General features: G+C 33.7%; 1 protein-coding gene across 1 annotated transcript in view; it reads left to right on the top strand.

The window, feature by feature from the left end:
- The first annotated feature begins 8310 nt into the window (after window positions 1–8310).
- Window positions 8311–24239, top strand: part of LOC126878608 (coiled-coil domain-containing protein 170) — a 107988-nt gene continuing 92059 nt past the window's right edge. The window contains exon 1 of the mRNA XM_050641427.1: window positions 8311–8436. Coding sequence (XP_050497384.1) covers window positions 8377–8436 — 60 coding nt within the window. The 5' untranslated portion in view covers window positions 8311–8376. The remainder of the gene's footprint in view (window positions 8437–24239) is intronic.

The raw sequence follows: 24239 nt of genomic DNA on the forward strand, positions 1-24239 counted from the left end.
CACTACTTATTATCAGATATCCACTTTTAAGTATTTCATATTTACTTTTAAGTATTTCATCCTAGCACCAAAACATGTTTAAAGAATTTAAAGTTTTGTTTTTAACTTAGAATGTATTTTTGATTAATAAAAAATAAACCCTATCAAAAATCTTCATAATTTCATCATTTTTCTTTTTGGCATAAACGACAATTTTTGATTTTCGTTTCTTTTTTCATTAATGGCATATATCCCTTTTAAGTGCCATATTGACTAACCTTACAACGATGCCATCGACACAAACGCCAGAGGTAAGTTTGGCATATTCACCAATGGTATATCTTGATTGGACATAAGCGCCATTTTATAGTTTTAAATTTATTTCAGAAAATATTTTCAGCCACATTAATATTCACAATATATTAAAATTTGAAAAAAAAGTCACCAATTTTTTTGAGTCACTGTGCAGATAAGCAGAATTGGTAAAAATAAAAATAATCAGTTTTTTGTGTTTCCTGAAAAATCAAGTTAATGTCGTTTATGCCGTTTTGGCTTGACAGCGTCGACGTCTCTACCGGTGGTTTTTCTAAGACTACGATAAAAACACGAATTTTTTGAATTCGAGTTTTGGTTGAAGTTTTGTTTCGTATCGGATTGAAATTTGACACGAATAAAAGCCGATTTATATATAAAAAAATATATATGAGCGTTCAAAAGGGCCTAGCCGGGTAAGATGATGAAAACTGCCCCCAACTCGATTCGAATTCCATATAGGTGACCGTTTAGCATATATAGTGAAACTTACTTTCTGAAATTTTTAGCCCCCTAGGTGGTCATGTGACCCATCTAGAGCCTAATTAGGGTTTGTATGTTTTTATTTTTTATCTCAGCCGCATCGGAAACTAGCGAAAAACTTTAAATAAAAAAGTTGTAAGTTTTAAAAAGTTTTGTCCGAAATTTTTTTTTAATTTTTGACCGGAAATTTAAATTTTAGAACGATTTTAAAATTTTAAATGAGTATAAAAAAATAACTAAGACATACGTTCTCACGAAAAAAATATATAACGTGTATTTTTGCATGTTTCACCCTGAATTTTTTCAAATTTTTAAAATTGGTGAAACGCACCAATTTTATACATACTTTTCAAAAATGGCAATACCGTTACTAGAATTGGTAAAATACTGAAAATAATTGGGGTTTGTTTAATAAAAATTTTTTGTAACGCCATCCATTTTCAAGATACAGGGCGTTGAAGAAAACAAAATTTTACACATTTTTTACGATTTTGCCGAAACTACTGGCAACATTGTAATAAAACTTGGCGGGTTTTAAGAGGTAGTTATTGTGCATGTTTTGACATACAATTAAGGATTTGATATTCATCATTGGCGCGCATAGGGGTAATGGTCTGAATTTTCAAAGAGAAAAAGATAGTACGCCACTGACCTATTTCAAATTAACAATCATTTTTGAATTCCTCGTTCAATTTGCGATAAAAATCTATCTTCGCATTTTTTCATACGACGCGCCGTTTTTCTGCAAAAAATAAAATATCTTAACGCTTCCAAAGTATTCGAATTAGTTTTTATGTAGATGTAGAAACTAAGTACTAGAAGTTCGAATACTTTGTAAGGGTTAAGATGTTTTATTTTTTGAATAAAACTGGTGCGTCGTATGAAAAAATAGGTAGACAGGTTTTTTGTCACAAATTGAACGAGAAATTCAAAAACGATTGTTAATTTGAAATATGTCAGTGGCGTACTATCTTTTTTCTTTAAAAAATTTAGACCATTACCCCTATGCTCGCCAATGATAAATATAAAATTCTTAATTGTATGTCGTAAAACGCACAACAACTACCTCTTAAAATTCGCCAAATTTTATTACAATGTTGCCAGTAGTTTCGGCAAAATCGTAAAAAATATGTAAAATTTTGTTTTCTTTAACGCCCTGTATCTTGAAAAAGGATGGCATTACAAAAAATTTTATTAAGCAAACCCCAATTCTTTTTCAGTTTTTTACTTAGGGACCTTTCAAGTATTACATATCGCTGGTTGGGTGGGGGAGGGGGTCAAAAATATTCAAAAATTGCGTTTCGCAATAGTTAAACTCCCATAAGAGTGCGTTACGTAGGGGGGGGGTGGTTAACAGTATTCAAAAATCGCGTTACGTAATACTTGAACGCTCCCTATTCTAGTGACAGTGTTACCTTTTTTGAAAAATATGTATAAAATTGTATCAAAAACGAAAAAAAAAACCAAAAAAATGCGGTTTTTTATTTTTAAAGGTGCGTTGCACCAATTTTAAAAATTTGAAAAAATTCAGGGTGAAACATTATGCAAAAATACAAATTATATATTTTTTTCATGAAAACGAATGTCTTAGTTATTTTTTTATACTCATTTAAAATTTTAAAATCGTTCTAAAATTTAAATTTAAATTTCTAAAATTTAAATTTTAAATTTAAAAATTTAAAAAGTCTTTCGCTAGTTCTCGATGCGGCTGAGACAAAAAATAAAAACGTAAAAACCCTAATTAGGCTCTAGGTGGGTCACATGACTACTTAGGGGGCTAAAAATTTCAGAAAGTGAGTTTCACTATATGTATATGCTCAACGGTGACCTATATAGAATTCGAATCGAGTTGGGGGCAGTTTTCATCATCTTACCCGACTAGGCCCTTTGAAATTTTATTGTTTATTTATGAAGAATAACGTAAACAATTAACGTAAAAAGTGAAATTAAGGGCCGGTTGTTCGAACGCTAATCAAGAAGTTGAGTATAATCAATCAGTTCATTGTAATTAATTTTGCTTGATGGGAATCAAATCGAGACGTCAAAAATACATGTAAAACACTAATCATTCATTGATTGTAGCTAAATCAGTAGGTAATTAAAATATAGCCGCAGCTCTTAAATTATTAAAAATTGCTTATTATTATTGATTTTTAAGTAAAAACAAGAAATTAACATCAGAAAGAGTTTAATTATGGTTTATTTTAGATTAAAACCAAAATAATAAAATAAATCAGTCAACATAACCTCAAAATGTGACATCTGTCAGAAGTACGTTTAATCAAATATAATTGTAATCAAATATTTGATAATGATCAGTGGATTCCATTTTTGATTAGCGTTCGAACAACCGGCCCTAAGGGTAGTTCATATCATTAGCTACAATCCGTAAAATTTTCAAATTTCTACATTGTAAAAACAAGAGAATTTAAGCATTTTCCATTAAAATCGTTTTCTTTTATTTCAACAATTAATAAACATAAAAAAATATGCATTGACTGACTATTCGTGTATTGTTCCCGCGAATGCATATGTCTGCAAATTTTCATTTATTTGCATTGAAGAAAAGTCAGACAAATTAACGTCTAAATATTTTATGTAAACTATTGAAGTAAAGAAAAGCGTTTAATAAAAAAGGATAGTGTTCAAAATATTGGCTAGTTATCTCATGTTTCCCCCATCCAAAAGATAAATCGATATTGTCAAAAAGTACATAAAAACAATGGTAATGATTCCAAAGAATCGAATCAGTACTTCTAACTATCTGAAGACATCTTTACACCGCTGTATTTCCCAGACAAGTTTTTAATGATGATCGACCTAGTTAAGAGAACGCAATACGAAAGAAAACAAGTGGTCAGTGAAATCTCTTACCCGAGCAGCATACTATAATAGCCAGTTTTATCGAGAATCTTATATCCCTGGTAGTCTTTTAATTTATAAACATACACCGATCTTCCGACACTCGTATTATTATACCTTACCTCTTTTCATCCGGATCCGGATACAAGTGAAAGATGTAGAGCTGCGGTTGATTTCGCCCAAACATATTATTGGGAGGTAGGAGATCATAGACGATTAAGAATTTCCACATGAGGTATTTACATTTAAATTTGATATTAATGCCGAAAATGCAAAAAAAGTTTCTTACTTGTTACAAGCAAAATCCACCGTTAAGATAGTCACGTGGAAGCCTTTATGCATCCCGTTGAACAATAACGGACCCATTTTAGACCACGTCAATAGATTTAAGACAAGAACCAGGGCAAGAACTGCGGAAATCCTAACCGAGCTAGTAGTAGCAGCAGAACGAATGGGGTTACATATAAATCAAAATAAAACCAAATTCATGGCGACTAACACAAACACAAGAGCTGGAAATGTGGACGCAGATAATAGTTATTTATGATATAAGTGTTAAAAGTACACGTTTAAGGCACGCATGTGAAAGTTTGCAGAATAAGCGAAGCGAGTTCTGAAATTCACATTAGTGCCTTAAAAATGTACTTTTTAACACGCATATCATACAATATTTTTTTCTACAAACGTAATTACAGGACAATATCTACAAAAACTTTTACTTGAACTTGACTGACATTGCATTTTTATATTTTTTTTGACATTACATCAAAATTGCCTATACAGTCAATACGAACTGCAGTGCCTTAAAAATTTTAAAGCACTAGTGTCTTAAAATAGCATTTTTAACGCTCGTATGGCGTGCTAAAAATTTCATTTTTAACACGGTTGTACTGGCTAATTGGCTCTGTCAAAGCCATTAATAAAAAAAAAACACGGTTGTAGAAAAATAACTATTAAATGATAATTAAATAAATTGTAATGTTTTAAATAAATGTCAATTCAATACTATAATATCGAATGCCAAATTTTATAACGGTCAAAGTGCCATAGATAGTAGTACAATTTTTTTAAGAATACAGAATACAAAAATTAGATTAGTAGTTTATAAGAGCACTAGAAAATAACCGTAATAATTTTCAAAGTGGGTAGAGAAATGTGAAAGAAATGCGATGGCTTGACAAGAATAGAATATTAATTCCCACACAAAATTGTTTAATGGCTTTAGTATAAACAATTTTCGCCAAATTCACAAGAACTTTCTCATGAAGTTTAAATATTGTTGGAGTGGTGTATGTTCAGTCTGTAAAAATGACTTTTATTCACTGAAAATAAACAATATTCCTTTTTTTGTAAAATATTAGATCTTGAGGTAGAATTTTCTTTTTCAAAAAGAAAAGAAAATTTGCAATAACTGAAATTAATTGGTAGCTATAATTCTACATAAAACTAGGGATAGCTGGATCTAAAACTTCTGCCCGGGGTTTCAATTGGTTGAGATATAAGATCACGATAAAAGATAAAATTAAGTTCCGATAATTATGCTCCGTCAAGGATGACCTGGAGTGTCTTGGATTCAGAGTGGAAGCGCCCATCCGCACACAGTCTTTTCAATGCATGGCTATATCAGCCACTCCACAGTCGGTAAAGTTTCCATCCGCAACTTTCCCTATCCCTCTAAGACAGGTCCTGAAAGGCCCTGCCCTTTTGGCAACTGAGTGAGAAAGTAATTAATGTCTCTGTTACCGAGCTTTATACAGTCGGCTATATTTGGAATTAATACCCTCGTTCGCCTATTCTCATTTGTTCATTTTTTCTGCCACCTGGTTCTGCTGCAATATATAGTTAATAGCTTTGATCGCGCAGGACATCCTGGGTATACCCAGAGAGAGAACGCCTGCGCATTACAAAAATTGAGCGTTCGCGCACGTCAAATCTTTCCCTCTGAACACCCTCCGGATTGTTAATTCGGTGTTCGCGCAGTACAGAAAAAAGATCCTGAACGTGTCCGGGATACGCTCTCGACGTTCGAGGATTTTAAGTTCGCACAGGCACAGGCGCACAAAATATTTGGGAAGAATTTCTTGACATTCTGTTCTTACTCCTTCCAATTCTTAACCTAAAATATTGTTTTGTTAAACAACTTGTAGATGTAGATTCTGGTTTTTAAAGTTTTAAAATTATGTAAAGTGTTGTATCATTTAAATATTCTTCAAACAAATTTTAATACTTTTTTTTTTAAAGCTTTTTTTAGTTGTGTTTGTCAATGTTTTCCATTAGTATGTTTATAAACAAGTCGGTACCTTTTCTAGTATTCATTCGATATTCGATAATTATCTATTACGGTAGTATGTATTACAATAAATTGTACTCTGTTTTTACTTAATTTCTTCTATCTAGATGAGCTTATAAGTAACTACATATTCTTGTGGTTTATTTTTCAGTTTAATTTATGAGTTAAATTAGTCTCTTATTGAATATAATGAAACATAAACAACACATCAAACTTATTCTGAAAATATTTCTTGTGTCTTGTTATATTTCATTATTTTTGTGGTGTAATAAACCACAACACAATGCCACAACCTATCAAATTCAATACATATATGTCAAAATTGGAAATGATTGCTTTACTAAATTATTCCTTCCTTCAGATAATGTTCAACCCCCAGGAAGTTAAAGGTAATTTTTATATCTAAATATTAAGCTGCCATTTCCAAGTAATACATAACAATCTTTTACTATCTACAAAAGTGTAGACTCTTTCTCTTTGTTGACATAAAATTTGTTGAATTTGCATTTTTTTTGACATTGATTTCGAAATAAGAAAGGGACAACAAAAGGCTTCCTTCTCTAACCTTAATGTATGCAACCCGTCATTACATTATCAATCCGAAAATTGTTCGTGGAGCGAAAAATCCTGAGCATGTCCAGGATAAGTTTACGTTGACGCCTGCGCATTGGAAACTAATCCCGAACTTACTCTGAATACGTTCGATTTGTACAGCGCGAACACTGCTATTATTTTCTCCTGATTGGTCTTCTCACCACTTGCATAGGCACTGTATACGCCCTTATTAGTGCTTTTCTTTGGATTTTTTCAAGCACCCTTCTATATTTCTTGATGTTAAGAACTTGTTGTCATACAACGTAGCGTGGACCACCTTCATTCAAATTCTCCTTTTGGCAGTCCCTGGTACTCCCACGTTAAACATAATCCTTGTCAGCTACACAGTCCTCTCCTCTGTCATGAGAACGACGTATTTAACGTGCTCAGTAAAAGTTTGCCTCGTATCTAGAGCTACTGTCAGCTACTTTACTTTTTTGGCAGGTAAGATCCCTTATATCCGAAAGGCCTAGAACTATATGGTCTGGGGTCCTCGGAACTTTGAGGATCATAGCTTCAGTCTTCTCGGCTGCCAGAATGAGGTTCCTGCTTTTTATTCACGTCTTCACTTTGTTGAGGACTCGGTTCTATCTATGCACCAGTTTAAGCAGTTTTCGTTGTGCTCTACCAGATTATCTGAATTTCATTGTACAGGACATTCTAAAGCAATGATCCCAGGATGAAGCCCTGAGACACTCCCGCTGTGGTGCTCATACTCCTCATAGAGTTACCCCTCGCAATATTGATGAATCTGTGAAGTAGTCTCTGACGCAGATATGGAGCTATCCCGAGGTCATCCAGTAAAAGAGAGCCACCATCTATCTGTTCCTACATATGACATATTATGATTTCTCCCTCTTGATCCTGTATGGCGTCTACCACAGATTTTTTATTCCTGAAACTATACTGATGGCCGAAATGCACCGTTTTTCTATTACTTCTGGAATATAGGCCAGAGATATAGGTCTGTACGCCCCAGGCTTCTTCTGGTTTTGGGATAAGTGTGAGATTTTCCATTTTCAGATCTTCTGTACTGTGTGTATCTGTGTATATCTGTACTGTGTATCTTTTATTTATACATTGAGTCTATTTGATTTTACGACATGCTCGTCAGGTGTACCTATCTGCTGGTTATTTCCAGGTGTAAACGTACGCCGACGCCGACGGTTTGGGAGATTGATAATTGTGTTTATTATTACTAAGTAGTTGCTTTTCTACTCAAAACGATGTCCACATATCTCCTCTTGTTTCTTTGTAAATGCTAATATTTTTTGTAAATTATGACAGAGTTTTTCAATTTCTTCTTCATAGTCTTGATTGCGAGCATATGCTTGTAATACATTCATTCATTAGCACACCAATATATAAGTTATGAACTATAATCCTTACTTATTATTGTATCAGCTAATAACCCCTGATTGATGCAAACATTTTCTTATTAAAAAACAATTAAATGAGTTGAACAAGTCACCGCGTGCGTGATATTTTTGTCACGTCAACGCTAAAGGGTTAATTCGGAGATATTGATCAAATTTACCATAAATAAATGTAGCAGCATCAATAAGAAAATGTTATATCATCCAAAATGTGAATGAACTCTATTCTAACATAAAAAAGAGGACAATCCAATCGCAGCTGCTTAATGTTGCCTTTATGCGATGGGATGACATTCCGCCGAAACAAGTTGTTATTGAGATATTGATTATACAAACAGAAACTTCCTATTGTGCCTTTCAACCTCATTGTTGGCTAACAACGTTGCGAAAATCTCAGGTGGTTAGCATACTTTTTTATTTAGCGGTTAGACTCAAGTACCCACAAAGAGTGTTGTGATTGAAACTTTTGATGGTTTGCGTATGTCCGGTAACACAGAGGAGGATTGGAGTGTTTTCGAGGCCCTCTGCAGAACTACAAATGTGAGTTGGTGAAGAATTTCTAATATTTATTACACAGATTTTCAAAAAAAGAATGCGTGTGTACTTTGTACGCACGTAAGAAGTTATACTTCTATTATATGATTTAAACGAAATTAATATACTTTTTATTTATATTTTGTTTAAATATTAAACTAATTTATACTTACTACTTCTCAAACATTTTTATTAGAACAGTGCCAAAAATTAAAATAATAAAAGAATAAAACACACACAAACACATTAAACAAGCCACAAATGATGTCTGAACATTAATTGTCGAAAATGTTTTTAACTAAATACGTATTTTCTGAAAATACAATTATATAATAAAATACTTACAATCATAAAATTTATTAAAAAAAAACAAAAAAGAAAGTTTCTATTGGGACTCGAACCAGCGCTGATAACAGCGGTTGGTATTGGAATTCATTCGCCTTCTCCGCTTAGCCACGGACACTATGTGTCATTATTTACGAAGATCGACTAACTAAACGGATTAAACTTGTGATATTTTGATATTTTGAAAATTGATCAAATTATTTTAATTTTGAATTGAAATGATTTAGAATTGAAAAAATACAACAAAACATAGAGTAAAAAAAAACAATATATTAGGTGAATATTGATAGAAATTTTGATGGTAATCAAATTATATAAATAAAAGTATTACATACTATGTATTTTGGCAGATCAAATAGGTAGGTTTATACCCATGATACATTAACAATTATTACGTACCTGTTGCTTTTAAAAACTATTTAAAAGTCACTACAATATTATAAACTTTTTTGTTTCTGTCCTCACAACAATAAAACTAATATATTATACATTTGTTTACCTTTACTTTTACCTCCAAACCACAGCTGCCATATCGGATAATTTTTGACATGTCATTTGAACATCCAATCAGAACAATTATAATGCGCATGCGCCGGGCTGATAGGTTTTAACATATAAAAAATCACCCTCTATCGCCGGTAAAGAAGTATAACTTCAAAAAAATGTTGCGGAAAAATAAATAGTAGGTTGGTAAGCGTGAGAATATTATCATCGTTAAAAATAAAAAATTGCAAAATATTTTTGACCCAATTAATACGGTGTGTGACAGGGTACAACGAATTTGATAATAATTTCTTCTCAATAGATAGGACTTTTTTATATCGAGTTCAAAATGCTTGTCAGAAAAATTTTTAAAGTAGAAGAATAGTCTTTATACATTACTCTACAAAGCAGAAAAAATATAAATATCAATACCTCCTTGTCTCAAGAATTTGTATAAAATTTATTTGACCACCCCGACAAATTTCGAATACAATACAATATAAAAAAATATGAAAAAACAATTTTTTTAAGAAACGCTTTTTTTTAGTTACGAGTGACTAAATTTAAAAATATAAAAAAATCAACTAAAAACCAAAAAATAAAAAACTTCAAATTCTTCTTCTGCTATAAATTCACACTCACTAAAGTTTTTCTCCAAAAACAAACTGTCATATGAATTGTCCCAATTGTCCCCTACAAATGCATTTAGATTATCTACTTATAATCAAAGTTAATTCTATTTTAAGAAGGCTTTTTATGGTGTTGGATAATTTATAGAATGCTTCAGTTGCTTCGGCTTCGTCTGGTTTGCCAGTTATAGGGGCATATACCTGGATAATGTTAGTTGTAATTGGGTAGGTATTAAGTTAAATGAGGAGTATTCTTTCCGATACAGGTACTAAGTTTTTGACATGTCTGGCAGTTTCTTGATTTAGGATTATACCTTCTCTATTTTATATCTTTCGTTGGTTTTACCTGAATAATATTTGCCAACATCACTAACTTAACATTTTCCAGAGTTCGTCCATTTCATTTCGCTTATTCATATATTATATCTGTTGATGGTTTATATACATCTCCTTGATTGCAATATGAGTCCTTCCTGCCTCTAATAATGTTTTAACATTCAATGTGTAAATTGTGAGGTTTTTTATACTAAATTGTCAAAGATATCGTTTGTTGACGACTGAGAAGGTCTTACGTCTTTGGTTGTCCTTCTCTGTTGGATCTTGGTATCCGAATTCCATTATCAGTAATAATATTCTCTATGATTTGTCGTAGTTATGCTAATTGTACTAAAGACTATTCTCCGAATGTTTATTGCAGTGGTTCTGCATTGCCTTTTGCATTTTTATATTTATGCCGTTGACAGTTATTAAATGGTGCCCTTCTACTTATCAGCACAATGGTCCCTGTTTTTTTATAGAGATGCTACTCCTCTATTTCTCCTCTTTTCCGGGCGGGGACCGGCTGCATCAGTTATAGGGTTACTCCCTTCTCCACCCAACTAACATAGCCAGTTTACGCCAAATTGAAAAAAATAATTAGAATTCGAAATCTTACAAATAAAAAACATGTTATTTTAAAATAAATATCTGTCATTTATACCAAAAGATATCTCACAATAAAACACTGAAAAACGTTTGTTTTCTATACTTCCACAAAATTTATTACAACTATGTTATTACTACAGCTGTTTCGGCAAAGTGCCTTTCTCAAGTGATATATTTTACAATGTGTTTGCCTTTTTAAGTCTTTAACTGAAGAGGTTGAGGAGTGGGGAGCTGTTTGTCTCGAGTTGGTCATTCAGAATTATATCTGTATTTTTCAATTTATTAATTTCCATTGATTCTAAAAGTGATAGCTTAAGGCCTTTATTTTGAACATGTAGAATTTGAAACTCTTCATTGAAAGAATGATTATGATCTAGAAGGTGAAGTGTGTATGTAGAAGTGTCTGTTTTTCTATTGTTGAAAGCCCTTTTCTGTTCTGCTATCCGTTTGTCAAAAGTTCTGCCAGTTTGACCGATGTAAGTTTTCGGACAGTCACCACAAGTTAGTTTGTACACACCACTCTGTAGTTGCTTTCTCTTTCGGCTTTTATTGTTTTTAATATGTTTGCTTAAGTTGTTGTTAGTTCTGAAAGCTGGTGTTATTCCTTTCTTTTTTATGTATCTGGCTATTTTTGTTGTTATTTTGACAGTATATGTGAGAGAGCAGAAGGTACTGGGTTCTTTCTGTGGTGGTGGATACACTAATTTCAAGGCTTTCTTATGGAGTTTTTGGTTTAAAATGTTGTTAACTGTTTGTTCGTTATAGCCATTGTTTACTGCTATTTGTCTAATGATATTTAGTTCTGTCTCGAAGTTATTTTTTGTCATAGGAATTTCTGCCAGTCTATGTATCATGCTATGGTAGGCTGCTAATTTGTGTTGTGTAGGATGGGATGATGAATTGTGTATAGTTGTGTCAGTATGGGTAGGTTTATGATATACGGAGAACTCATGTTTGTTGTGTAGTCTGGTAATCGTTACATCTAGAAAGTTTATGGAATTATTCTGTTCTGTTTCTATTGTGAACTCAATATTACTATGAAGTGAATTAATGTATGATAGAAATTGGTCAAGTTGTCTGTTAGTTCCTGTAAAGCAGACTAGTATGTCATCCACGTATCTCCACCAATATAAGAACTGTTTAAATACGGGGTGTTTAGAAATTGTTGTTTCAAGTTGGTTCATAAATATATCTGATAGTAATGGGCTTAGAGGATTACCCATAATAAGTCCTGCACTGTTGTTTGTGTAAATTTGATTATTGAATTCAAAATAGTCTTGATTTATGCAAATTTCAAGAAGGTGTAAAATTTCAGATGCAATGATCGGATTTGTACTATTATGTTCTAAAAGGTTTTTAACTAAAACAAAAGTTTCTGTAGGAGGAACACTAGGAAAAAGATTTTTTACGTCAAATGAAATTAGTCTGGAGTTGTTGGGCAATTGAAAATGTTGTATTTTATTAACTAGTTCTAGTGTATTTTTTACGGTGAATTTAGGTGAAAATTTAGTGTATTCTGTAATAATATCTGACAGTTTTTTTGATAGTTTATATGACGGAGCTGTATAAAAAGAAACTACAGGTCTTATTGGGTGGTCAGGTTTGTGTAGTTTAATAAAAGAGTATAATTTAGGGGGTTGTGGGTTCATAATATTAAGGTATTTCTGTTCTGTTGGATTTAGTATTGATTTTGAATTTTCAATGGCTAGTTTAATTTGTTTTCGGTATTTTTCTGTGGGGTCTTTGTTTAGTGTTATACTATTTTGGTTATTTAAAAATTCTATTGTTTTGTTATTATAGTCACTTTTATCGATAGCATACGTGGATGACATACTAGTCTGCTTTACAGGAACTAACAGACAACTTGACCAATTTCTATCATACATTAATTCACTTCATTGTAATATTGAGTTCACAATAGAAACAGAACAGAATAATTCCATAAACTTTCTAGATGTAACGATTACCAGACTACACAACAAACATGAGTTCTCATAAACCTACCCATACTGACACAACTATACACAATTCATCATCCCATCCTACAAAACACAAATTAGCAGCCTACCATAGCATGATATATAGACTGACAGAAATTCCTATGACAAAAAATAACTTCGAGAGAGAACTAAATATCATTAGACAAATAGCAGTAAGCAATGGCTATAACGAACAAACAGTTAACAACATTTTAAACCAAAAACTCCATAAGAAAGCCTTGAAATTAGTGTATCCACCACCACAGAAAGAACCCAGTACCTTCTGCTCTCTCACATATACTGGCAAAATAACAACAAAAATAGCCAGATACATAAAAAAGAAAGGAATAACACCAGCTTTCAGAACTATCAACAACTTTAGCAAACATATTAAAAACAATAAAAGCCGAAAGAGAAAGCAACTACAGAGGGGTGTGTACAAACTAACTTGTGGTGACTGTCCGAAAACTTACATCGGTCAAACTGGCAGAACTTTTGACAAACGAATAGCAGAACAGAAAAGGGCTTTCAACAATAGAAAAACAGACACTTCTACATACGCACTTCACCTTCTAGATCATAATCATTCTTTCAATGAAGAGTTTAAAATTCTACATATTCAAAATAAAGGCCTTAAGCTATCACTTTTAGAATCAATGGAAATTAATAAAATTGAAAAATACAGATATAATTCTGAATGACCAACTCGAGACAAACAGCTCCCCACTCCTCAACCTCTTCAGTTAAAGACTTAAAAAGGCAAACACATTGTAAAATATATCACTTGAGAAAGGCACTTTGCCGAAACAGCTGTAGTAATAACATAGTTGTAATACATTTTGTGGAAGTATAGAAAACAAACGTTTTTTAGTGTTTTATTGTGAGATAAAATGAACTTCCATCAAGTAACGGTCGAATCCATCAATTACCAAAAGATATGTTCAGTACCTAATTAAAACATCGTGAAACACTCCTTTGCACTGCCTTGAGTGCAATAGGTTTTGCAATAGTATTTCGACTATTGAAAGAATTCAGTTAGCTAAAGCCCACACATTACTAAGAGTCAATAACATATACCACCAGATGTCGAATCTAACATATAATTTAAAAATTAATAAAAAAAGTTATAATTGATGAAATACAATGGCAGAGCCACTCTAGCAGATAACCGTCGGATTACCAAAACTGTGATACACCTCGCAACATTAACTAAAAAAACCGAAAGCAACAACTTTTATTTTCGTACTGATGCATAATTATAGGATGCTACTAACAAGCACAACAATTTACACATCCGAATACGATTTAAAGTTAATAGAAACAAAAATAAACGAATAAAAGGGAAAGTGTAACACTAGTTTCTATTTTCTACTATAGGCTCAAATTTGATAGGAAATATTTCCGTAAGATCGTGGCGCGATTTAATGAAAGTGAATACAAAAACAGTTGATTTAGCAAATTTAATATACGGTGTGTCATAAAAAGTTACATAGCTGAACGTTGATTTGTGATAGGGTTAAACGTTTGAAGTTTTTTCTAATAGCAAATTTTCATGGAAGCTATTCTTCTTTTTAACGTATATACACCAAGGATTCCTACAGTTTTCACTGTATTCCTTCACTCAACCGTTCTCTCCAGTTCTTTCTGTTTTGCCAGTTTCCTTCCTGCAGATTTCTTCTTTCCATTGCCTAGTCCATTTCATCTCTGAAAGATCTTCGGGATCTGCCTGTCTCTATTCCTTCTTCCTATATGGTTCCACTCTGTTATTTTGTTTATCCAACGATTTTTTCCTACTCCTCTGACATGACCTACCAGGTTAATCTCTTCTGTTTTATTCACTTGTTCTGTTCTGTGTTCATATTCATTCTGATTATTTTCTTAATCCCTGTGTTATTCATTTTATCTCCTCTTGTTACTCTGTAGCTTCTCCTTAGTAATTTCATCTCTGTTGCTTTTATTTTGTTTTTGGTGCTCTTCTTTTTATTGTCCAATTTTCACACCCATGATATTCTTCTTTTTGTTTTTATACTGATATTCTTATGCCACAGTACCGGATTTAATTTTCGTGTGACATGTATGTTCGTTTGATTTGTTTATATTTATCTATTTTCAGCTGTTTTGTTTCTATATTCTACGTTGTTACATATTCAGTTTTACTTAGGTTTATTTCTAATGCATTCTTTGTATATTCCTGTTCCAGTCCTCTCATCATAAAGCTGAGGCCAACTTCATCTTGTGCGATCACTATTTGGTCGTCAGCAAAACTTACGGTGTATAGGTATTCGATTCTTACTGGTATGCCATTTCTTCGAACTTTCCTTTCTATGGTTTCAGGTTTTTTTCGGGAATATTTTGAACAGGGTAGGGGATGTGGAGCAGTCCTGTAATATTCTCGTTGTCGTCTTAAATGGACTAAACATATTCCATTACCCGTTTTGATAGCTACTTTCTTATTCTTGTAGGGTGCTTTCACATTCATCCTCATCACTTATCTCACAGTTTTAACATTTCATCCGCGATAGCAGAAGACGAGGCGCTTGTGATAACCTGGCTTATTTTGTGCAAAAATAAAAGAAGGGTTGTAAGAAGTCCGTAGGTTATTTATTTTCTTTACTACCGTCTTCCTATTAGCACTAGACTCAATAGGTTTGTAAGTAATAAAATTTTGTTCCTGCCTGTCAATCGTTTGCACCAACCTAAATCTGAGCCAATTTTCGTATACACACGTCCACGGTAATTTTAGTGTTGCCGATACATCCTAATTTCAAATGCCTCTAAGCGGTTAATAGTAGGAACATTACCCCTAAGAAAAGTTAGTTAGGGCCACCCCTTAGCGGACCGAAGGTGCCAGAGAAGCTGGTCCTAGGGATTTCAACACTCAATGTAGAAAGTATGACAGGTAAAGGAAGACAGCTCGCTGATTTAATATAGAGAATGATTGGTGTACTTTATGTGCAATAAACTCGTTGGAAAGGTAACTAGTCGAGAGATCTTGGATATGTGTTATAGTCAAAGCCCGAATTTCAGGCACTCCTAGGTTTGACTAGGCAATCCTCAGGTCTGACTGACGGTCTTAGTCAAAGCCCGAAATAAATAACAGTTTCGGCCTTTGACTAGTCAAACCTAGGAGAGACTAAGTTGGTCAGGCAAAGGCCGAAATTTAATTTTATGAAATCGGGGTTTGACTAGGCAAACCCCGATCTAGCTTAAAATATCGTAAATTATTAGATATCGTTTAATAAGACGTCATTTTTTAATTTTAATGTTTATTATTTTCATATTGTCGTAATTTGATTAAAAAAATTAGTGTTTATTCTCAGATGTTGAGACATTATGGCATTTAGATTTGCACAATACGTTATACCTTTTTACACTTACATAATTTTGAAGAGCATTTCTTATTTCAGTAGCATTTTATAAAGCCTTGTAATCTAAATTTAGAATCTTTTGTTCTAATTTCTCTTAGAGACAGCTTAACGTCAGAAACATCTTCGAAATTAAGAAAATTCTCTTTATCTAACAATAAAACACTGAAAACGTTTGTTTTCTATACTTCCACAAAATTTATTATAACTAAGTGACTACAGCTGTTTCGGCGGAGTGCCTTTCTCAAGTGATACAGTTTACAATGTGTTTGCCTTTTTAAGTCTTCAACTGAAGAGGTTGAGGAGTGGGGAGCTGTTTGTCTCGAGTTGGTCATTCAGAATTACATCTGTATTTTTCAGTTTATTAATTTCCATAGATTCTAAAAAAGATAGCTTAAGGCCTTTATTTTGAATATGTAGAATTTGAAACTCTTCATTGAAAGAATGATTATGATCTAGAAGGTGAAGTGCGTATGTAGAAGTGTCTGTTTTTCTATTGTTGAATGCCCTTTTGTGTTCTGCTATCCGTTTGTTAAAAGTTCTGCCAGTTTGACCGATGTACGTTTTCGGACAGTCACCGCAAGTTAGTTTGTACACACCACTCTGTAGTTGCTTTCTCTTTCGGCTTTTATTGTTCTTAATATATTTGCTTAAGTTGTTGTTAGTTCTGAAAGCTGGTGTTATTCCTTTCTTTTTTATATATCTGGCTATCTTTGTTGTTATCTTGCCAGTATATGTGAGAGAGCAAAAGTTACTGGGTTCTTTCTGTGGTGGTACAGTACCTTCTGCTCTCTCACATATACTGGCAAGATAACAACAAAGATAGCCAGATATATAAAAAAGAAAGGAATAACACCAGCTTTCAGAACTAACAACAACTTAAGCAAATATATTAAGAACAATAAAAGCCGAAAGAGAAAGCAACTACAGAGTGGTGTGTACAAACTAACTTGTGGTGACTGTCCGAAAACGTACATCGGTCAAACTGGCAGAACTTTTGACAAACGGATAGCAGAACACAAAAGGGCATTCAACAATAGAAAAACAGACACTTCTACATACGCACTTCACCTTCTAGATCATAATCATTCTTTCAATGAAGAGTTTCAAATTCTACATTGATATGTCCTCAAGTACCTTAACCATTGTTTAATTAATAAGACCACTGTCGATGAAATAATTCATATTTATTACTAATATGTTATTCAATACATTTTACATTCAGTTTTTCTATAACTACTGTCTTTTGCCCCGTTGTTCTCTGCCCTACCTGTCAGTCCGCATGGAACATCACCGCAGAACAGTAAGTGCCAGATGGCCATCTCTCTCAGAGCTACCAACTCACTTTAAGCTGTGTTTACACTTAAAACATCCCAACTTATCACCCTCACCCTTAATTTATATCTACCCAAATATGATTAATATGATTATGTAAAACCTAACTGAACAATTTTTTTTTTTTTTTTTTTGACTTACTCTAGAATGAAATCATTGTATTTCTTTGGCATATTTGTAACGCGTCTGCTTCTACCTGTTTGAGACATATTATCAGATGGATAATTAACAATAATGTTTTGTTCATTATCTGACCTGTAAACTGTATCAGTTGATGATCTGTTGCCAGTGTCTGAAGAAGTAGCCATGTCCAGCAAAACTGGCTCACCTTGGGTTTCCATCGTTAACTTCTCCAAATTTGATTCAGATTGTGTTATACTCTCACCTACCGGATGTACTACGTTTGGTAGTTTTATATATTGAAAGTCATTGTTACTGTCAAGTTCATTTTCCCTGTTGTTTGCAAACTCAGTGCTACACCTGCCTACCTGATTCGTATGACGCTTCCATACCTGACCACTATCTAATCTGCAATAATAAGTTTTCTTACCTACTTTATTTATTATTTTAGCTGCCACCCACAACTTTCGGTTTGTTTCCCTATAGTCTCTTACCATAACCCTTTCTCCTATTTCAAAACATCTTTTCTCCTTTATAGAAATATTTTGCTGTTCTTTACTGGGCTTTTCGGCCATCATTGATATTCTTGTTCGCAATGATCTATTATATACAAGTTCAGCTGGTGACTTTTCTGTTACTGGGTGTTTTGTGTTGCGATATGTTAGTAAATATCTTGATATTAATGTAGACAGTGGAATACCAGAGTTTCTTGGATCATCTAGGGCTGTTTTCAGCTTCATTTTAAATGTCCTGACATACCGTTCTGCAGCTCCGTTGCTGGATGGATGGTAAGGTGCCCCTGTTAAATGCTTAATCCCATTTTTCTTAAAGAATATTTCCATGGTTTTGTCAACTAGTTGAGGTCCATTGTCACTCACACATAACCTTGGTAGTCCCATTCTGGCAAAAACTTCCCTTAGTTTTTCTTGCGTTTCTGCTGCTGTCGCCCTACTCATAGGAAATACCTCTACCCATTTGCTGTAAGCATCCACCAATATTAAGCACAACTTGCTTTTTAATTGCAAAAAATCTATATGCACTCTGTCAAATACTTTGTCCACTTCAGGCCACGGTGAAAACTCTGATGGAGGGTTGTCTCTATTCTTTAAACATGGACCACAACTTTTTACCCTATGCTCTATGTCGGAATCTATTTTAGGCCAGTAAACATATGATCTCGCTAATGACTTGCACCTGACTATTCCAAAATGTCCTGCATGGAGCTCATCGAGGATTTGTGGTCTTAGACTTGATGGTACCACAATACGATGTCCCCACATTATTATGTGCTCATCTAAATACAACTCTTGTCGTTTATGGTAAAATGGCATTATTTCATCACTTAAATGTTTGGGCCATCTTTCCGTTTTAATATACATCTTTATTGCCCTTAAAATGCCATCTTTGTCTGTTTCTTCTCTAAGTACTTTGTTGTTAATTGGCCAGTATTCTATAGACTCCGTGAAATGAATATATGTCATTCCTTCCGCTGGTTCCTCTACTGTTCCCGTAACCTGCACTGGTGACCTTGATAAATAATCAGCTACAGGATTGTTTATTCCCTTGATATGTTCAATACTGTAGTCAAACGATGACAAAAATAAAGCCCACCTTTGTATCCTGTTTGCGGACATTTTAGGGATGCTCCTGTGTTCTCCAAATAATGCAACTAGCGCTTTTTGATCTGTCCTTAATTTAAACTTATTACAGCAGAGGTACTGGTAAAATTTATTTATGGTAAAATGAACTGCTAAAGCCTCTTTTTCAACTGTAGAATATTTTTTTTCTGCTGGCATGAGAGTTCTTGACACACATGCTACTGTTCTCTCCTCTCCCTCTTTAACTTGGCTTAACATGCCTGAAATACCCTTGTCACTTGCATCTGTTGTTACTATTATTGGAAGGTCAGGGTCAAAATAAACTAAACAATTATCTGATGCTATTATATCTTTTATAATATTGAATGCCCTTTCACATTCTTTTGACCAGAAAAACTTTACATTACCTTTTAAAAGCTTGTATATTGGTTCTAAGATCTGGGCAGCCCGAGGTATAAATTTATGGTAATAATTTACTAGCCCTGTAAAAGCTCTAACTTCTGTTATATTTTCTGGTTTAGGTGCATTTATTATTGCAGCAATTTTACTATCTGTTTTCTTAAGGCCTTCTTTTGATATTTTGTACCCCAAGTATTCAACTTCCTCTTTAAAAAATACACATTTTTCTTTACAAACTGTCAGCCCAGCCTTTTCAAGTTTGCTAAGAACTTCCCTCAAGTTAGTCATATGTTCTTCTGCTGTTTCCCCCGTTACTATTATATCATCTAAAAAATTTGTTACATTTTTCATGCCCTTAAAGAGATTTTCAATTTCTCGTTGAAATATACTACTTGCTGATTTTATTCCGAATGGTAATCTTTTAACTGCGTACAAACCCCTGTGAGTGTTCCACGCTAACAACTTACTTGATTCAATATTTAAGGAGAACTGCATATAAGCTAGTTGTAAATCAATTTTTGAAAAACGTTGACCTTTTTTTAGTTTATTCCATAATTCATCAATTTTTGGAAGTGGATATTTCACATCTTCTAAATGTTTATTTATTGTTGTTTTGTAATCCCCACATATTCGTATTTTCCCATTTGATTTTTGAACAAAGACTAAAGGTGTTCCCCAATCTGAATTGTCTATTAATTCTATTACTCCCTCTTTCTCTAACCTATCTAACTCTAACTCTACCTCTTTCGCATAGGCTAAAGGAACAGCTCTGTGCTTGCAAAAAACTGGTTTAGCATTTTCCACAACTTTAATTGAAATTTCCTTATGATTAAAGTTTCCTAACTTACTAGTAAATACGTTTGAAAAACTGTTTATTAGATCTAGAATTTTACTATTACTTACAATTTGATTCATCATTTCAAGCCTAATATTGAAGGCCTTTATCCAGTCTCTCCCTAGAATATTTGCAGAACCTTTTTGAACAACGTATAGCTTTACTGGTATTTTCTTGCTTTTATAGCCCATATCTATTATAAAATATCCCTCTGGTGAAAAGACACTACCTTCATAACTTTTTAGCAACAGATCATCACTGGTTAGCCTAAAATGAGAAAAATTATTTATATATGTTTCTTTTGTGATTGCACTTATACCAGCGCCACTATCAATGATCATCTCATATATTTTGCCTTCAATCTTTACCTGGATTTTAAAGGGATTGTCTACCTTGACTTGTACATGGCACAGATCAACAATTCTTGATTCTATGCTGTCTAATGTATAAATGTCCTCTTCCGCCTCACTATCTATAAAATTAACACTATTTTTATGTGCCAAACAGACCCTAGCCAAGTGCCCAATTTTTTTACATATATTACAAATGTAATCTTTATATTTACAACTATTTTTGTGTTTATTTCCACATATCTTACATTTCGACATCTGATTGACACTTGAATTTACATTGACGTTTGAGCTGCCATGCATTGTCCGCCTTGTCCCATGTTGCCAACCTCCATCCTGTCCCTGCCGACGAACTCGAGAACTCGACGATGACGAAGCTTGCTGATGATCTATCACGTGAACATTTACAGTTGACCTCGAGCTTGTTTTTGAAGCCATAATAGCATTTTCTGTCTTCATTGCCAAACTCACCATCTGCTCCACCGTCGCCTTTTCATCCTCTTCGCATAATCTGTCGAGAATTTTACTAGGACACATACCACTCACGAACTTATTTAGCAGCACTTTGGTTAGATCTGCCCCAAACTTGCACGTAACTGCAGCACTTCTTATCCTAGCATACCAGTCCGCTATTTTTTTCTCAGTTTCTTGCCGCAGGTCAAAAAATGTACATCTCTCTCTCCATGTACTCACTTGACCTCCGTAATGGGTAGCTAATAACTGTGATAATTCTGCAAATGTTTTGGTTTTGGGAGCTTCTGGAAAACATAGATCTCTCAACAAGGTGTATGTGGGTGCACTTACCGAACTGATTAGGATCGCCACTTTAATAGCTTCCTCTTCAACCCCATTTGCCACAAAATGTTGTTCCAATCTTTCTTCGTAAATAGTCCAGGGTTGTAAATCTGGAATAAATTCTTCGAACTTTTTGTTCGCCATCTTGATTCACTAACAAAGGTACCGGACATCGGTTTACATAAAACAATTAGTATTTACTTCGTTACCACTTTTATCCTCGTCGCCATTGATATGTCCTCAAGTACCTTAACCATTGTTTAATTAATAAGACCACTGTCGATGAAATAATTCATATTTATTACTAATATGTTATTCAATACATTTTACATTCAGTTTTTCTATAACTACTGTCTTTTGCCCCGTTGTTCTCTGCCCTACCTGTCAGTCCGCATGGAACATCACCGCAGAACAGTAAGTGCCAGATGGCCATCTCTCTCAGAGCTACCAACTCACTTTAAGCTGTGTTTACACTTAAAACATCCCAACTTATCATCAACAATAGAAAAACAGACACTTCTACATACGCACTTCACCTTCTAGATCATAATCATTCTTTCAATGAAGAGTTTCAAATTCTACATATTCAAAATAAAGGCCTTAAGCTATCTTTTTTAGAATCTATGGAAATTAATAAACTGAAAAATACAGATGTAATTCTGAATGACCAACTCGAGACAAACAGCTCCCCACTCCTCAACCTCTTCAGTTGAAGACTTAAAAAGGCAAACACATTGTAAACTGTATCACTTGAGAAAGGCACTCCGCCGAAACAGCTGTAGTCACTTAGTTATAATAAATTTTGTGGAAGTATAGAAAACAAACGTTTTCAGTGTTTTATTGTTAGATAAAATGAACTTCCATCAAGTAACGGTCGAATCCATCAAAATTCTCTTTGCATTTTCTTATTTGATTTCTTGAAAAAAGTGTGTTTATTGTTCCGTATTTCGTACAAACTCTATATAAACCGTCAATTGTTTTATCTTGTATGATACCCAAAATATTTCGAGCATCTCCTTTGGCTGTATCAAAGCTAGGGATCGGTATTGTTACAGTTTTTTCGATCGAAATTGGAGGAATTTTTTTTCACTTAATTGTTCCATAACGTTAGCCTGGGCATAAAGACCTTCAATCGCCTTTTCTTTATTTATTTTAATATTTTCTGTGTGTGCACAAAGCATGCATGTAACTTTTCTTTTAAAACCTTCATAGTATGCACCAGGTGTGCTGTCAGCGTATACAACATGTACCACCTGACTACAAATTATGCACGTATGTGCGTCAGAGCTCTCTTTTTGGCAAATACAACAAACCACATCCGAAGAAGTAATCTGAATTGTTTGACCATTTTCTTCCTCTCCTAGTGACGACGGTCCAGGGACTTTGTTAGTATTATGGTGATCCTTAGTTTCTCCTCCGATTGCAATATCTTTTTTCACAGTTGACGATAAAACAATTGACGGTTTCTATAGAGTAGTATGACATAAGGAAAAGTAAACACACTTTTTCAAGAAATCAAATAAGATAATGCAAAGAGAATTTACTTAATTTCGAAGATGTTCCAGACGCTAAGCCGTCTCTAAGAGAAATTAGTACAAAAGATTCTAAATTTGGAGGACAAGGCTTAATAAAATGCTACTGAAATAAGAAATGCTCTTCAAAATTATGTAAGTGTAAAAGGTCTAACGTTATGTGCAAATCTAAATGTCATAATGCCTCAACATGTGAGAATAAACACTATTTTTTTATTTTAATTGCGACAATATAAAAATAATAAACACTGAAATCAAAAAATTACGTTTTATTAAACCTAATATAACAAATTACGACATTTTATACCTGATCGGGGTTTGACTAGTCAAACCCCGATTTTATAAAATTAAATTTCGGCCTTTGCCTGACCAACTTAGTCTCTCCTAGGTTTGACTAGTCAAAGGCCGAAACTGTAATTTATTTCGGGCTTTGACTAAGACCGTCAGTCAGACCTGAGGATTGCCTAGTCAAACCTAGGAGTGCCTGAAATTCGGGCTTTGACTATAACATATGGATGTAAGTTAGTAGGTACATACTTGGATATGTATCAGTTAGAACGGTCATGGCAGAAATGGAATAGGCATTGTGTGGAAAGAACACGAATGAAGGGAACATCTTCTAAGGATAACTAGAAGAAGTAATAGGATAATGAGAATGAGTGTACAACAGAACGCAGGCAATATCAACGTTAACACCATATGTGCCTTCGCCCCACAGGTAGGGTGTAAAGAACAGAGGAAAAGGAAGAATTTTTGATAGAGGACTTAAAACGCAAATCGTGACCTATATAACATAATTTGAAGATGGTGTAGAACAGGTAAAGGGCAAGATTTATAGCTTCCTAGCGCAGACCCTTTGAACTTTGGTCTCTAGGTAGGTACATCAAATGACCGGAATTGACGTTAGATTTTCTTATGATAAGGGCCTAATCTGAGCCAGAACATAAATATCATATTTCGTTGAGTTCATTTACAAAAGTAAGAGATACTACATTTGAACGAGAGGTTTTTACACTAAATAGCTGTCGTGTCGGTTACGGAACTAACTACACGTCATGTTGGATAAATAATAATATAAAACCGTTATGTGACATAGTTGCAACTCTATTTGTTCCTACAA

This window comes from Diabrotica virgifera, chromosome 1, assembly GCF_917563875.1.
Source record: "Diabrotica virgifera virgifera chromosome 1, PGI_DIABVI_V3a".
Classification (NCBI taxonomy): Eukaryota; Metazoa; Arthropoda; class Insecta; order Coleoptera; family Chrysomelidae; genus Diabrotica; species Diabrotica virgifera.